The sequence below is a fragment of the Vanellus vanellus genome, assembly GCF_965231255.1.
Source record: "Vanellus vanellus genome assembly, chromosome: 3".
Lineage (NCBI taxonomy): Eukaryota > Metazoa > Chordata > Aves > Charadriiformes > Charadriidae > Vanellus > Vanellus vanellus.
This window is the reverse complement of record NC_138907.1, coordinates 7124260-7141497: the sequence shown is the minus strand read 5'-3', so window position 1 is coordinate 7141497 and position 17238 is coordinate 7124260. Positions and strand designations below refer to the sequence as shown.

Here is a 17238-nt window from a genome sequence, read left to right as displayed (position 1 = left end):
TGCCAATAGTAAAGAAGCTCCTCGAATACTTAAAAAATTAAAGAATATTTGAAGGGAGAGAAACAAAAAAAAAAAAAATAGAAGAGGAGACAAATATGAACTGGGACATTAAATACATGTTCTTACATCTCTGTGTCTTATTCCCCGCTGCTTTCCCTTCTTAACCCTGTTTGCACATTTTAAGACGACGCTAAAGAAAATGTGTTGGGTTCCCGCCGCCCCGCCGCAAACACGCTCCCGGTACCCCCCGCAGAGACCTGGCAGAGCGCGCAGCACCCATGGCGTTCTAAGGGGGTTCTATTTTTTAGTCTTGACAACTCAGGAAAACAGGCTGCACCGGTAAAGGCAATGACATACAGGCGAAACTAATACTAGCCACAAAAGTAAACTTTTTTAACCATCTTTGAATAAAAAAAAGGGGTTGGGGTTGGTGGGGGTTTTTTTCCTCAATATTCAGCACATTTTGGTCTGTACAAGTGAAGAATTTTCTGCAACTTTCTTATCATTAGATACTTTAAACGGTATTCATCAAGTTTACTGAAAGTTTTATCAATTTCAAAGGGTTTTTTTGTGAACACCAACTACTGGTGAGACAAATGCACATGCAAGTTAAATAAATTAATAAATGCTTTAACTTTCAGTGTGTGGTTTTTTTTTTTTCCCCATGCGTTGTTTCTGTTTTCTAAATTTGACTCGGTCACACAGCACTGGACTAAGCAAGTAACAAGGAAAGAAAAAAAAAACAGGTTCCTTGTATATATGTGATAGATAGATATAGAGATAAACACACATATGTATATGCACACACACATATATACACACACACACATATATACAGCAATTTTCAAAATGTCAGTGGCTGTCTCCATTGAAAGGCAGCTGGTCCCTTGGTGCTCATGGCAGCCAGGTCCCACCTCCCGGCAGGGAACCCCCAGCCTCAGTGAAGGTCGCAGGGTTTGAGCTCCAGTACCACGAGGGCTTGGGGTTCAGAAAGCCACTGGACCTGAAATAAAACCTGTGCCTACCCACCAGTCACTGCAAATCGACGGTCAGGAGTCAGCGGCTGTACAGGTACGAGAAAATAGGGTGTTTTGTACTTTTTTTATATGTATTCATTAGTTTAAAATACTTGAAGAACAACATGATGTTGTCCAGCTATAATTTTCCAAAGTAAGAAAAAAAGAAAAACCTCAGTGTCGCTAAATTATTCTCCAGGTTGATGGCACTATCACTGCATGACCTTCTATGATGACCTACAGGATATGAGTAAGAATGATTGGGATTCTGACTATGCCGCTACCCAAAATTAAGAAAGACAGACTTAACAGTTGTCCCAAGATTTAACAAACAAGGACTATAGCAGGTTGGACGAGGCATAAGAGCCCCCACATAACTGAAAAAAAAAAATAAAAAAATTAAGGAACGTGCAAAGACTTAGGGTGTGCAGTACAATGGCCTGTGGCAAAACCAGGCAACCTATAAGCTAAATACCCGAAATACATCACCCAAAACCCCTAAAGTGAGGGGAAGAATAATGGTGGGAAGTAATCAACCAAATCCGTAATACCAGCCTTTGAAAAAACCTTGACATGGGAGACTTTGTTTCTCCTTGGGACCTTCCCACCCGCAAAGAGGCCAGTCCTGGTCAGGCCCAGAGCAGCCATTTGCTGCACGCCAGCTTCCCGCCACTCCTCGCACAAAAAAGAAACTTCCCCATGGCAGGTACCGCCAGTGTGGTTTGTTAAGCTGAAGCAAATGGTGTAGTTAAAAGAGAAATAACCATTTCAGTCCAAGGCACCATGATTTAGCTATGCCGAGAGCTCCACCCAAACACCCCCGTCCACGCATGTGGGCACACACACACGCACACACACTCTCCCCCCCCCTTCCTCCCGCACCCTATTCCCCTTAGAAAAATACACAACTTCTCTACCCACAGGAAAAAAAGACTTTCACAGCTGAATGTGAGTCGGCACTGCTGCTGCTTGACACAGCCATCCTGCTGTGGTCAGTCATATAGTACAGACAATTCTGAGAAGTGATTAATTAGCACACCCATAGAGCGCTGCATATGGAATACTCCAGAAAGACCATACCTGTTGAAACATTTCCACTTTCCTTTCCCTGTCCCTAAATAATCCCTTTTTTTGCCTTACACATCCTAAATTTTCGGCTCATAACCACTCATCTCTCCTGCCTACTGAAACCACTCCTCCCAGGCTCCCCTGTATAGCATCACCATTCCACTAATGAGGGTACAATATTATTTGCACTCTTAAGCAGCTTCAAGTCTTATAAGTGAAGTGTTATATTACTTTTGGTTGCTGACATCAGTAAATGTTTCAAAATGCATTAGCCATCACTCAAAAAAAACTCCACAACAAACTACAACCACAAAAAAAGCTTAACTTTGGCTGTTTCGTGCACAGCTCTGCAAATAAAGCCAGAGCCAGGCAAAATAGCAGGGAATAAACGTGGCTTGTTACCTTGAGCGACACAGCTGACTGAGCCCTGTTCATCACCCTCACTGCAAATTTATTTCACAGCTAACCTCTGGGGGATCTTCCCTGGTCTCATTTCCTGGAACCCAATGGCTCACCTGGTCCCTGTGGTGTCCACGCTGCAGAAGCTATTTCATCCGTCACTACTGGCTTGTGGGCTGCGCTGTCTTGCCCTTGTTCTGCACCATCTCAGCAAAAAACCATCCTCTTTAGTTTTAGGTTTTTAGATACCAGGCATTGGGAGCATCCACTCACCCGGAAGACGTCTTCATCTGCTGCACTGGCTAAGGCTGAGCTCCACGAATGGCCAGTTACGCCAATTCCTGCCTGTCACTAATGAACGATGACTTTTTCTGAGGTCACCAAGTTCTAGAAGTATTCACAAATACTCTTAATAGCAGAGACAGGGGCATTTACTGACTATGTAAAACTCCCCTCCTTGACAATATATTAATAATTTATAATTAAAGTTCTAATCATAAGTACTTTGTAAGTCATTAACAGCTGCTTTAGTAAGTGCTTAATTATTACAGGTCCTTACAGAGCTCAGTAGGGCGATAAGTTTCTTATATTTATCCACCTTCTACCAGTGTGTTCATAAACAGCTATAAAGCAAAAAGTGTTCAACATCTTAAATAACTTTCTCTAGAACCAAGATACATCAGTCTAGGGCACAACGCAACCTGTGATTAAGCTGACATTCTTGTTTCCATTTCATTCTTCCCCCCCCCAAAAAAAAAAAAAAACAAAGAGGAAAAACATTTCAGGACAGCAAGAAATTATTTTCTATCTTATTATTTCAGAAAGCCAAGAAATTAATTGCCCAATTCTGTTCCTGTTAGCTTACGGACACTTTCAACCTGAAGCTGATGCTGAGTACTCGCTACAGAAAACAGCTGATATGAAAAGCAGCAAAAAGTCTTAAGCCATAAGGGCACAGGGTTGAGGGCTGCATAGACAAAACAAAGCCACAAGAGCTGCATCAGCTTTTGGGGGTTGTCCTCTCATCAGATGGTCAGTGCCACCATGCCAATACATTGGCCAATGCTCAAGCAGTGCAATCAGTCAAGGACAGTTTCCTATGAGTAGTGTTTTGCTAGGGTGGCTCTGCTATGACTGCTCTTACAGGTTCATGAGGTTGAATTAAAATTAATTTGCAAGAAGTCAACCACAAATTAGCTTTTTTTCCATCTCAAACACATGCAGATGTTTGAGAGCATCTCCCTGTTACACCAGGTGGGTCTTGCTTCCTTTCTGCAAATGGGGAAGCAACAACATGACCAACAATGGGCTAAAACCCACCAGCAGGTCCACTTAAAGAAGCCACAACAGATTTCAACTACTCCAAAAACCAGCCTGGAGATAACATTCAGCCAGTAGCTCCAGCCACCAGCCACCGCCTCTCCTAGGGCACCTAATCCAAGCCAAAGGTCTTGTTGCCTTCAAACAGCTCCATATAAACCCCAAACTGTAGCATCCAAGGGAGCATAAGAAAGGTTAAGTGTAGCCCATCAAATGCTGCAGGGGTGCAAAGCGGTGGGTTTCCCACCGCCTGCTCCAGTTTTGAGAAGTATCTGTCAATCCTTCCTGCCTCTAAACCCATTCTGCAAAATTCACGCAATTTCTGCAGAACACGAGAACCTTTAGCACAAATGGGATTGCCACCGATGGCTTGTGGGAGGAACTGTCACACGAAGCAAAAGCAGGAGGCCGAGAGGAAGGAGTATAAAGACTTTGCTTGGTTGCATATTTTGGAATACTTTGCAGCTACCCTGCCACTGCCACCAGCTATGCATTGTCATCACTGCAAGGCTGGAGGCACTGAGGCACAGAAAGCAGCTGAGACATGCAAGTCCATTACTGGCATGGTCATCCTGTCATTGGGTTAAAAATTTGAGGGGGATCAGAAATCAAAAACACACATAAAAATGCTGCAATATGTGCTTCCTTATCTCAAGCTCCTACTAAAGGCAAGTGGAAGGGAAGCAGCTCTCTTACATCACCCATTTCAAGTTTTTGTATTCAAAGCAATACACAACTAACTCAAGTTTTGCAAGGGGAAAACAAACAAAAACAAAAACCCAAAACAACAACAACAAAAAAAAACACAACCCCAAAAGCCCTAAGGGGCTCTCTCAGAGAAACAGATGACACAAGGGAAAAACAGGGTTGTCTTCCTTGTTTCCAGCCACAAAGTCCTTCTCTTTTCTTATTTTTCACAGACAACTCATTTATAGCTCTAATAATTCTCAACTGAACCAGCAGAAATCGCTCCTACTGACACCAAAGACCCACAGATTGTTGTGAGGAAACCAGCCGGGTGGGGACCAGCCTCTTACTGACTGGTATGTCTCCAATTTGGTGCCATGTCCATCCCCATCCTGCCACCTTGTCCTGCCCCACCACTGCTCACCCACACAATTGTGCCATCCCAACCTTTTGCCTTGCCAAAACATGCAATTCAGAAGACAAATGCCAGTGGAGGGGCTCTTTTGGCATTTTTTTTCCCCCCTCTCTTTTTTGTGGATGTCAAATACAGGAGCAGATGCTCCAGGCTGATGGGAGCTGGCTGGGAGAGCGCTTCTGGCTAGAGGGCATACAAGAGGGAGGCAGGACAAAGCTGATAACTATGGCCCCTCTCTATTAAGGATGAACCTTTAATCCTTTTATTCACCCTCCTGCTACCTATGGCTTTTTCTGGCTGCATCTAAAAGAAACTTTTTTTTTTTTTTTTTTTTTTCAAATAATAATCAGCTCATTGTAGGAAGTGGCACTGGGTCAGCCTAAAGCCCGCCCAGAACACTTTCACTGGAGTTTTAAAAGAAAAGGGCAAAGCCACGGGCATCATTAGCGCCATAATTCTGCTTCTTACATCCAAATGAGACGACAAAAATGCGAGCGTAACACAGAAATGAGACCAGGAATAAGACAGGACTAAAGGAAGGCACTTGCCGCATCCACCTTTGTTTACACCTTTGACAAAAGCAACCTCATAAATTTTAGAGGAGGCTGTAGCATTAAAAAGTAGTTAAGTTTCTCCTCTTCCTTTTCTCAACATCAAAATGACTATTTTTCTTGGCCTATTACCCTGTTTTAAGCTGAAGGGGGACAGTTTGTATGAGTCCCTGGATTTGGATCAAATAATTTCAAGAAAATAAAAGTAAATACCCTAAACTGACACGAGGTCTGGAATAACTCTTGCTGTGGTACCACCGGAGCCAAGAGAAGTCAAACGTTTCAGTGGGAACTGGATGGGACCAGAGTGGAACACGCCATTGCCCACAAAACACAAGAAAGAAACATCTGTGAGATTAGAAGAATACTAGAAATAACCAACAAATCACAGACTACTGAGCCACCAGCGTGACTTCACCAAACCATCTGCACCAAAATACTGCTAGAATAAATCCTACGTTTAACATCCAGACAATGTATTTTTACACTGATACCACTAGGTATCATTGAGTTAGTAAAAAGCATTACATCATATCAAAATAAGAAGACAAATCATGTATTATATATGTACATGTTTTAATTAATTTTAAAAATGGTCTACATTTAAGGATAGATTTCAAGGGTTTCCTTATATTTTTTTCTGTTACATTAGATTATACCTGAATAATCTGCATAGTAACTTTAACGTTTCTCTTATCTTTGTTTTCTTTTTTTGTTTCGTTGTGAAAATACCAGTTGCAGGTAGCAATGTAACATCTCAACAACAATCACAAGACGTGCAGGATGTCCAGCCAGAAGCATTTCTCAGTTGACTTGCAGTAGCATGGCACTTTATAATTTGTGTATCAATACTCTTTTTTTTTTTTTTTAAATTACTTTTTAAACTTTCAGATGTGGCTCAAGAAGCAAAAACAAACTTTCTTCACTTAGCCTCAAGCATGGGGTCAGCTCCTCAGCTGGCTGCAATCTGCTTCACTGGAGTTACTCCAGTTTATACCAGCCTGAGGTCGTGGCATTTATTATTTTCAAAACACACCTGTATTGTCTTCATGCTTTCCTTAACTTGAGTGCAAATTCAGGAATGTGGTTTGAGTCCCTTCATTAGAGGGCCTTAATGAAGTCTGTCTAATGGCTCTGTCCCCTAGCCCTGTTCCCTGCACGGACATAAACAGAGAGGGCTGAGGGGACGGAAGAGGCTCTTGAGAGGAAAACAAAAACAAAAAAATCAAACAAAAAAAAGCTAATTTTGCTCCCCATGTTAAACTTTGACATGTGAAGCAGTTCTGTTTCCAAATAATGGGCCCAGCTGCTTAAGAAGGTATTCATACCACCTACTGCCACAGGCAGACTCCTAAAATCGGATGCTCTGAGTCTTCTTACAGAGACAGCTGTGTCTGCACCGACTATATTAAAGCCTAACCTTAATGTGTGTGTGCCTCCATGAAATAGCCACAATTAGGTGCTGTGAATACCACCTCTTGCCCCCCCCCCATAATCTTTCCTCACCCTTAGAAAAAAGTGCTTTTGCTTTTTCTACCTGATAAATTTGGGCTGCTCGATGCTCTCCCCTAGCCCATGTGTTTGTACTGAGATCTGTCCCGAGGAATTTGCACTTGGTTGGCTGTCAGCTTGTGGTGGATATGGTAAACGCAGAGGGTTATCACAATAACCAACCCCAGTATCAGGCCCAAAATCAGAGGCAGGGTTTCTTCTAACTGCTCCCTCTGGTCCACTGGGCACTTGTGTTCTGCAGGGAAAGAAAGAAAAGAGAGAAAAAGAGAAGTGAATAGATATTGCAAATCTGAACTTCTGCTGCAGCAGCGAACTGACCTCCCCAGAGTCACGGCTCCGTGCCGGGGGTCCCTGCGCAGCCAAAACAGCCACAGCAGCAAGGGAGAGACAGCAACCGGCAGTCAAGCCCCAGGGAGAAAATCCATTGCTTTGAAGTAAATTGAAATCCCAGTCACAACGCAAGGTTTGGAGGGAGAGGTAACATCTATGAAACCAGCTGACGCGGTGGGAAAAAACGCTTTCATGCTCATAAGTTCCTTTTCACAGTACAGCGGTGGCCTTGTTGGGAAGGGGACAGCAAAAGTACAAGTTTCCTGACTGTGGCTAAAGATCTGCTTTGTTTATTTAGTTATAGAGTCTATAAATATTGTAGCAGGAGACCTCAACATCAGTAAGTCTTTAATCCTGCGTCAGACTTAACCCTGCGCATCGTTAAAAAGATTTTTCCCCTCTATCTGCAAGTTGACAGAGATCTAACAGCATCTCTCCCCTCTCTCTCTCCAAGCTCTCCATGGGGAGTTTACCAGCACTGGCAGAGCGCATGTGTGTTTGTGGTCAAATAACATCCTGGCACCCCATATTTTTTGTCAAATATGGTAAAGGATGAGCAGAAGGAACACGAGCCTCCCCACGGTTTTTCTCTCTGGCCTACGAGTCCCCATTATAATCTAAGAAACCACTAGAAAATAATAGTAACCACACAGTGGGAAAACGCTTTTCTATTTAGCTTGCAGAGGCACAGTCACCAAGGTTAGGAAACACGTTATGCTGGTAATCCCAGTTCCCAGTATGCCGGTAAACCCCCTTACGCTTCCAGAGCATACTGCAGGCCTGAATGACAGGATCAAAATTTACTTTCTGCCCCATGGGATTGTTCCTTATCCATGCTGATGGACCGGCAGAGCCGATGCTGCTGAGATGGGGCTGCCAGCCCAAAAAGAATAACAACAACTCTGGGGAAAAAAAAAACCAAACAAAAAACGGTTATAGAGTACAGGAGGGACAGTGCTCTGGCACCTGGATCATCTTCACAGTACTAGAATTGTGCTGAAAACAATGAGAACAGCAATTAATTAAAAAAAAAAAAAAAAGCAAGCTACATGTTCGATGAGCAGATACAATGGGCACCACTAATTCCTCCCATCACTGAAGACTGTCCAGATGGGTTCTCCAGGCAGCTGATTGCAAGACGCAGAGATCGGCGATAACCACGAACGGCAAATGCAATGTAAATCTAACGGCATGTGGCAAAGAGCAGGAAAAACCCAGAGACCCCCCCCCCAGGCCCAGGCAGGAGGTGACAGCAGGGACCTATCTCCAGCGGCGCCGGCATCTCCGGGAGCTCCATCACCTCCTGGTGCGGAGCCATCCTCCCAGCACCAGGCTCGCAGAGATGCCATTAGGAAACATTTCGAGCTGTAAATGAAGTGAAACAAAAAAAGCAAAAGTGAAATGTAGTCTAACAACAACAAAAAAAAAATAATAAAATGTCCTTTTCGGTTCCAGTTGCTCACCGTTTCGCCAGAGGAGTGATTAATCACCAGGACTGTTACAGGCGATTCAGCAATTGCTGCAATGCAGGGGTTTTGTTTGTTTGCATTAAGGAGAAAGGGGAAAAAATATCCTGATTATTATTTAGCTCCCAAAATCGGGTTTCCAGAGCTTTACAAAATTCTTCCCGGTTTAGGATGCTCAGGCCTGACCAGACTCACAGCACCAAGGCAGAGACACGGTGGCAGGTTGGCATCCCCAGACCTGACTGTGGGAAAAGCCACGCAGGGGCAGTGCTGTGGGGCCAGGGGCGCTCCGACCCCCCCGGCACCCCTGCCCACGTGCCGGCACACAGCAGCAGCACTCCTGCGGGAAGGATCCACGCAAGATGAGCTCCTGTGCACTCACCACGCAGCTGCACCAGCCCGACGGGCTGGCGTGTGCCGATGTGCCAATTAGCAGTGTTTTAGTCCAGCCGCTGCAATCTCCTCCTGCGGGCACTAATTCTTGCTTTGAAAGTGGTTTAGCTTAAACTCTACAGAAAATTGAAAGAAGCCTGCTGTAAACTCAACTGAGGGCGTTCATTCACCTCTGCTCAAACCCAGCACGTGTGCCCGTGCGCCTTTCCTTAAACAAGAACGATGCTGCATTTGCAGGAGAATGGGGCGAACACGGGGGTCTGCAGCCAGGGAAGACGGCAAAGCTAAAAGCACCAGCGCTGCGATGCAGAGGACTAGCCCAACTCTAAAGCACCCGCTTGCAATATTTGAACTCCCATCTTTTGCCAAACCAGACTGGCTGCAGAGCACAAAACGTGCCAGAGGACACGGCCAAAATTCCAGTGTCCACAGAAAGCCACAGCTGTATTTAAGTGTCTGAGTCACAACTCAGAAAGGTGTCAATTCTTACGAGCAGCCATGGAAGATAGATCTTTAACCTGCCACGTTTTAAAGAGGATTACAAAAAAAAAATTCACAAAGAAAAAAAAAAAGGGGGGGGGGGGGGAATAAAAATCAAAGCTCAGTCTCCAGCAGCACATCCACAAACCGTGCTGCTCTCCCCCTGTGCCCCGCTGCACCCTGCCCCGGCAGCGAAGGCAGCCTTGCAGAGCAGCCGCCTCCTGCCTTACCAACACCATTGCCTCACCAGACACACATTTTCTCCTTTTGGAGCAGTCACCGAAGTCTGGGCTCTTCGGAGAGTGCAGGGGGAGTGGGAATGGGGCCGTGGGGGAGCCAGCATGGAGGCACAGGCAAGCGCTAAGCACAAACACTTCTGCAGCAGAAGTTAAGGCTCCCCAGATGCTGACTGCTAGAAAGATGAATTTTGTATTTTAACATTAACGTCATGTTAAAATACATCATTTTACAACAAATAAATTTTTTTTGCACATTTATAACAATGTACTTTAACATTTACACAGCATTTTTCACCCCAAGAGTTCAAAGCATTGCATAGGCACTGAGGTCCACACCACCGTGGGGCAGAAGATAACAGGTATCATTCCCGGTCTATCAGCAAAGGGGGAGCGGGAGGGGAGAGGGGTTCGCATAAAGTCCACGGCAGACACAAATTCAGACACTCAATGCCATCACGCACAGTGTGGGCAGGCTGATGCATGGCAAACGACACGCCATCACATAGGAAACTGCTATGTGTTTTAAATCAACACCTTCTGCAGGAAAACAGCCCTTTCCATCAGATTTTCCCAAGTATTTTGCTTCAGGTCACATGGCTCTCAGCACTTACCGAAATCGCTGGGTTCTACCCTCAGTCCAGGAAAGCAAAAAGATCCCTGCAAATTTTAACTACATGAAAAGTTCGGGTGACCCCGGGAGTTTTGCTGCATCCCAAACCCCGTGGGGTCACCCCTTTGCTGTAGAGGTGCCGAGCCCGGCTTGTGCCACCCCACAGCCCCTGTCCCATCGAACAAAGGACTGCGGGCGGACACAAAGGAGGCATTTAGGTACGTTCCTCATTGTTCTTTTGTGCTGCGGTTCCTCCGGCACCGTGCAGCACCCAGGCTCACGTACCGCTGGTTTCTATGGTGAGTGCTCGTCCAATTTCAGTACTAGGCTAGGAAACCACCCAACAGGCCCATTTTCTTGTTTCGGCATCCTTCTGCAGAACAAATAGCAGCACGGCAAAAAAAATAGCGGTTTCCCGCAGTCACGACTGCAAGCCTGAGGACCAGTGCAGGGATTGTCTGAAGGGACGGAAAAACAACCCAGTTGTGTCTGGCAGAAGAGGATGGATTTTTGAGATGGGTATTTATAAGAGATTAGCTTGACTGGGTGCTTTTTTAAAATGTGGCTGCATACCTCAGCAAAAAGGAGCTACTTGGTGCCAAGGACGCTTAAGAAAATGTGGTCCTTGCTTGGGGTGGCTCCGAGGGAGGTGAGACCTCCCAGGATCATGGTCCCTAATTCTCAGCTTTTGTATCTCTTTATATTAGTATTTTGCATTATTGTGATTAAAATCAAGAGAGCTGACAATTTCCGTGGGGTTCCTTCGCCAATTTAAACGTTCTCCTCACACCCTCTTGATCCAGCTCTCTTTTTACTGACCATTTAAGCTGAAAAATGTACACACGTTTTTCCCTATTTAAAAAAATAAAATTTCCCAAACTCTGAATGAAAAAAAATCTGCTGCTTCTGTATTGAAAAAGGTAAATACATATGCTTATGTAAATTTATATATAAGTGTGTATTTGTGAGGGTAAGAAGCAGTGTCTTAAAAAAGAAAAAAAAAGAAAAAATATATTCTAGCACATGACTTCAAGCATTCAAAAAATAAAAGCAATTCAATCACTCCCTACAACCTTTTTAATCTATCCCAGACAGGGCAGTGTCAGGACTAATGACAAAACCTTTCCCCCCCATTTCTTTATGGTAAAAGGGCCCTGACCCTCCTGCATCTTGACAATTCTTCTGCTCTAGCAGGTCTCTTTCTCTATTCTGAAATATTTTAAAGTGTTCTATAGCTTGTTCATAATTAATAGGAATTTTACCTAATGGGAAATTAATGAACCAAAAAGGAGAAGGCTAATTACTGTAATTTAAGATTGGCAGTGATTCTCAGGCTCCACAAAGGATCATGTTTTGCCATGCATGTGCCAAGGACATGCTGGTCCACAGGGCTGGTGGGGACATGCCGCTGGGAGAAGCGGACGACCACCGTGTGAAGCTCCACTGATAAATGACCTCTCAGGCATTTCTGACCATCCTCTCCAGGTGCTCTTTGCTATTTAACTTTCAGTAGAATTCAACAAAAACAGGTATCTTTGACTAACAAGAGCAACAACAACAACAAAAAAGAGAAAGCTTGACAAAGAGACAAACTGTGCTTTAGTCAGAAGGACGAATTCTGCACACATGTTTAAAGATTGCTAAACCAACTGCAGCCTCCTCATGTCCTGGAGAAAAAAAATAGCAAAAAAAACCCAAACCAAACTACCACAACAAAGGAAAAAAAAACAAACCAAAACAAAATCACTGTCTGATATGAAATACCGTATCATGAAAAAGGCAATGAACCCCGAGTTTGGTTGTTTTAACTGTGAGCTCCTGGACTTGACAAGTTTGGTATGACACAAAGACACAGCAGCTAATACTGAGTCCAGACTTGCATATTTTAAATATGCTTTTCTGAGCCTCCAAGGTCTGCCCAGACAAACCCTGAATGCAGGAAGCCTGGATCCACAGAAGGAGGGAGAAGATGAAGATGTACCAACAAAAAATGATAGGAAACTATTAAAGTCTACCTTTTTCTCCCTGTAACCTACACAAAACGTGGTACTACTTTGATAGGAAAAAAAAAAAAAAAATTATTTGTGCCCACGGATAAAACCTACTCCCTACTACACTGGCCTTGCCATGAGTAATTCAGCCATGCAGAGCTCTGCCAGAGCCAGTGTACATAATAGCATATATTTACTACATCAGTTAGAGGAATGTGAGTCATGAGTGTAAGTGCTCAGGTCTGTAGTCCGTGGTGGTTTTTTATTGTGTTCTAAAATACTTCCCACACACAAATTAATAAAGCCCCACATTTTTAATGCTAGACTTGAAAATAACACCACCATTTTCTAGCTCGTTATGAAAAGATTTGGCAATTACAAATTTTGTTTGCATCTTGTTACAATAATGGAGTTAACTAATTTGCTAAGATGGCACTCCAGAAAGAAGACTAGTCTTGAAGCCCTAATTCAGGTGAACATGTTTACATTCCCTCATTCAACCTTTTGGAAAAGGCAGGGGGATGTCGGGGAGGAGGGACACCACAGGTTCCTCAGGATAAAGGAAGGCAAAATCTACAGGAATTCTGCCCCATGGCAGTTTTGCTGCTGACTTCAGTATAACCCTTTGATATGAACAGCACATGTTAACTCACTTGTTTTTTTTTATCCACAATTAACATTAGAGAAACCTAAGAAGAGGAACAGTGTCCCATGCGTCTGGTGCACGAGGCACCTTGCTGAAGTCCCTGTTATGTTTCCTTCATCCTTGCAATACGCATTCATCAAACTGAAGCCAGCAACATGCACCGTAAGTATTTCCTCCCACCACAGTCCCAAGCCTTCCTCAGTGTGCAGTGGCTCTAAAAAGCCCCGAGAGCTGTACCCAAAGCACCTTCCATGCTGCAGAGGAGCCACCTAAGCTCTGCAAGGCTCCCCAGGGACCAGACAGTTCCGGGGCTTGCTAACAACCTAGCTAGATAAGTCCTTACAGAAGCCAGTGTACCTGCAACGATAGCCCATGTTTTGACCAAACAACAGCTGAGATGAATTTGTAAAGGACTTTGGGGGGCCAGAGGCAGGGAACGGGTTGGAGGGACTGCAGGGAGCACTGACAACCCGCTGGTGCTCTGATAAAGGTGGGATCCAAATTCCTTCAGTATATCACGACACCCCCAAAGGCCATCACGGCAGCATCAGCATCTCAGGGATACAGGACATGCCTTCCCTCTGCACCTTACCTTCACTGAAGACAAAATCTGCGGTGATGTCGAAGGGCTGGATGCGCACTTCTGACAGCAAGAGCTGCACAGACTTCTGGTGGTCACTGGAGATGAGGGAGATGGTCTGCTGCGCCTGGCACTCATAGGACTTCCCAGCTGGGGTGACCAGGGCAGAGAGCCGGTGTGAGCTGGCTGTGTGCTTCCCGGCTGGCCAAGGGGCAGAAACAGCAGAGGTCAGGTCCCATCTCTGGAGGACTGACATGACTTTATTAACAAAGCTAATGAACTGAACACAAAGCTACACAGGCGGCGTGCAATGCGGTGGCCGCATGCTCCACTGCTCTTAAAGCAGCATTTTCTCCTGGGGTGGGACAATGCTTTCGACATGACACCACCACATAGCCAAGGCGGTTCCCCCACTGGGGTCGCCTGCTTGTGAGCAAGAACGGATGGCTGCAAGGAGTAGCTGCCAGCTATGTTCATGTCACAGGACTTGAAGTCCATAAAGTCAGAGGAATGGTGTCTATTATTGACGTGTATGCAGGTTTCAGCCTCAGACTGCACTCGTACTCCCTACGTTTGGGAAACAGCAATTCCTGTGGGGACACCTGGGCTCTGAATTCAGGTGGGAAGGAGCAATGCAATTTGGGGACCTCATTACAAAGCAAAACAGGCCCTAACACCTTTCCTGAAAATAAAACATGACCATTTCACCCAAGTATAGATTACAAGAAAATATTTTCCCATCAGATAAATGAAGGCTGAATGCGGCTCAGCAAGGTGGAATGAGGAATGCCTTCCACTTCTTGCTTTTCTGCAGCCTTTTGTTCCCCTCCCGCAACACAGAAAGGCAATCAGCATTTTGCATTTGCGGAGTGTGATGAGGCATGGCCACCACCGTGTTTTGGGGACACGAACAGTAGAAACACCAGTGAGAAAAACATCTCCATGTCCAGTGTGTCTTATGCCACAAACTCTTAACGCACCATTTACTGGAACCTGAAAATCTTGCAGGAGAGCAACTTGTAAATGACAGTATTTCAATTTGCAATACGAGACAACTCATTTCTGAGCAGAAATGAGATAAAAACAAAATGAAAACCAAAAGAAAGGAAACCCAGTGAGGAAAGAGGTGGCTGTTGGGTGTGGAGGCGTGTAGGGGTATGGATATTGATGTCAATCTCATCACTATCTTGGGAAACGGCTGCTTTCCCACCTATTCAACCATCATCAGAACTGAGGAGATAGTTAACCTTAAAAAACACCTCCCACGGGAAAGGAGGCAAAGTTTTCCAGACCAGGCAGACCCCTGCCCCGCTCCCCACCCCCTCGGCCCCCTGGGTCCCGCCGGGAGGACCCGGGGCAGCGCAGCAAAGGGGCTGAGGTTGGGCTCCCCCTCCCGCCGCAACTGAGGTGATTAAAAACAAGAATAAAAAGGAGGGGGGGGGGGGGAAATTAATACGCGGTTTAAAACTGGCACCTGGTCCCGGCTTTGTCAGATGGGTTTGGGGTTTCTTTTTTCCCCGGTTAAACTGCATTTAGGCGAGCAGCCCGCGGGGTGCCCGTGTGTTGTGTCGTGTCCCCGTCCCCGTTCCCCCGCTCGCCAGACCCCGGGGATGTGCTTTAAATCCCGTCCCCCCGGGGCGCTTACGGCTGACGGCGTCCTTGAAGTAGGTGCGCTCGGCGGTGTCGTAGGTGAACTGGATCCGGCTGAGCCTCCAGAACGCCTCCTGCCCCCGGGAGGTGTTGTGCCCCTCCTGCCGAGAAAGAGCCGCTCAGCACCCCCGGCGATACCGCGCTCCACGCCCCCCCCCCCCAGCCCCGGGCGTGCGGGGGGAGCCCCGTACCTTCAGGAAGAAGAGTTTGAGGGTGTACGCTTGCTCCAGCCAGGAGATCTCCAGTTCCGACTCGTTGGTGCCGCACTTGCCCTTCACCTCGGCGCCCCGCGACAGCGGGATATCGGCTTGTTCCGTGATCAGCTGGAAACGGAGAGCGGGGCTCAGGGGGACGGCCCTGGAGCACCCCCGAGAGCCCACAGTCCCGCCCCCCAGCCGCGGCTGAACATCCTTGGAGAGGACAAAGGACTTTCTGAAACTACTGGAGGATCTCCCCCCCCCCCGTGCCGGTCCTGCCGTGACAGCGTACAGCGGCTCCACGGCTGTAGCGCTGCAAACCTCAGCCCCGTGTTCCCCCTCCCTCCCCCCGCGTCCCGTCCCGTCCCCCCCCGGACCCCACTCACATCCACGTAGTTGCTGGCCCACACGTCGTAGGGGACGATGAACTTAGCGGCGAATTCCGCCATGAGACACGTCGTCCGGTTTTCCCGCACCACGAAAATGTCCTTTTCGGGGTTAGGGGAGAGCCCGGAGAGATTTTCAACTTCTTGCTCCGCAGCCAGGCGAGCCGCGGCGTCTGCGGGCAGAGAGGCGCTGAGCGGCGGCCCTTTGCCAGCTCACCTTAACACACACGCACACACACACACCCCGAGCCCGCTGGACTAAGCTCGCCTGTCGCGATAGAGATGGGGCAGCCGGTGGCGGTGAAGCAGGACCGGTGCTCTATCAGCACCAGGTCTGTCTCAGCGCCAGCCTCATCGCGACAGGGTTCCGTGTCGCGACTCGCTGCCGCGGTACTCACGCAAGACGAAGAGCAGCCCCGGGAGGCGCCCCCCGGCCATCCTCCCTGCTCGGCCCTGGCGTGTCCGCGGCTGCTGCTGCTACTCCTCCGAAAGGGTCCGCTCCGGAGGAGAGAAAGAAAAAAGAAAAAAAAAAAGAATAAATATTAAAAAAAAAAGAAAGAAAAAGGGAGAAAAAAGCTGAAACACCTCCTTTCTCAGGAGCTGCACAGGCTGCAAAAGCACTCCGCTGCGGAGTGGCAGGGAGGAGGGACGGGGAAGAGTGTGTGGGTGTGTAGGGAGGAGGAGGAGAGATGCCGGCGGAGCTGATGGAGGCGCCCACGCCGAGGGACGGGGCGGACGCGGAGGCAGGGCGGGGAGGAGGGATTCCCCCCCCTACTCCGGCGTGGGGGGCCCCGCCGACCCCCGCGGAGGGGCTCTCGGGGATCCCCGCGGGGATACCGGCGGAGAGCGGGAACCTCGGAGGAGGGAGTCGGGGGACCCCGTGCCAGCCCCGACGTGCCGCTGAAGCGGGGCTGAACCGCACCGAGCGCGCCCCGGGGTGAGCCCTACACCGACCCGGGGCACCGGGACTTCCCTCGGGGTCCTGCCAGCCAGCGCCGCCGGAGAGGCGGACGGAGCGCTAAACCGGGACAACGGAGGGTATGGAGGAGGGGTGATCTAGTCCAGTGCCGGCTGCTCACGGAGCGTCAGTAATTTCGGTTAAGGCGAACAGCTGCTTCGTGTTTTAATTTAGAAAGAAACGTGCAGCTATTTTTGTGTGGCAAGGTCAGAAGCAAAGCCGGCACCCTTTTGTAAACGGCCACCAACACACCCGAGCTCTTGATATCGCGACATACCACAGAGCACACTGTAACATAAACCATACCATCACATAACAACGGGACCGGTCACGACAGCACCGAG

At 47.3% G+C, this 17238-nt stretch overlaps 1 protein-coding gene across 1 annotated transcript; it reads right to left on the bottom strand.

Moving 5' to 3' along the window:
• Window positions 1-7000: 7000 nt before the first annotated feature.
• On the bottom strand, window positions 7001-16374 carry LAMP5 (lysosomal associated membrane protein family member 5; the record flags this gene model as incomplete). Its single annotated transcript, XM_082480333.1, has 6 exons — window positions 7001-7203; window positions 13716-13904; window positions 15349-15454; window positions 15545-15676; window positions 15937-16109; window positions 16335-16374. The coding sequence occupies 6 exons, from the start codon at window positions 16372-16374 to the stop codon at window positions 7025-7027; spliced, it is 819 nt and encodes a 272-aa protein (XP_082336459.1). The 3' UTR covers window positions 7001-7024.
• Between the last annotated feature and the right edge of the window lie 864 nt (window positions 16375-17238).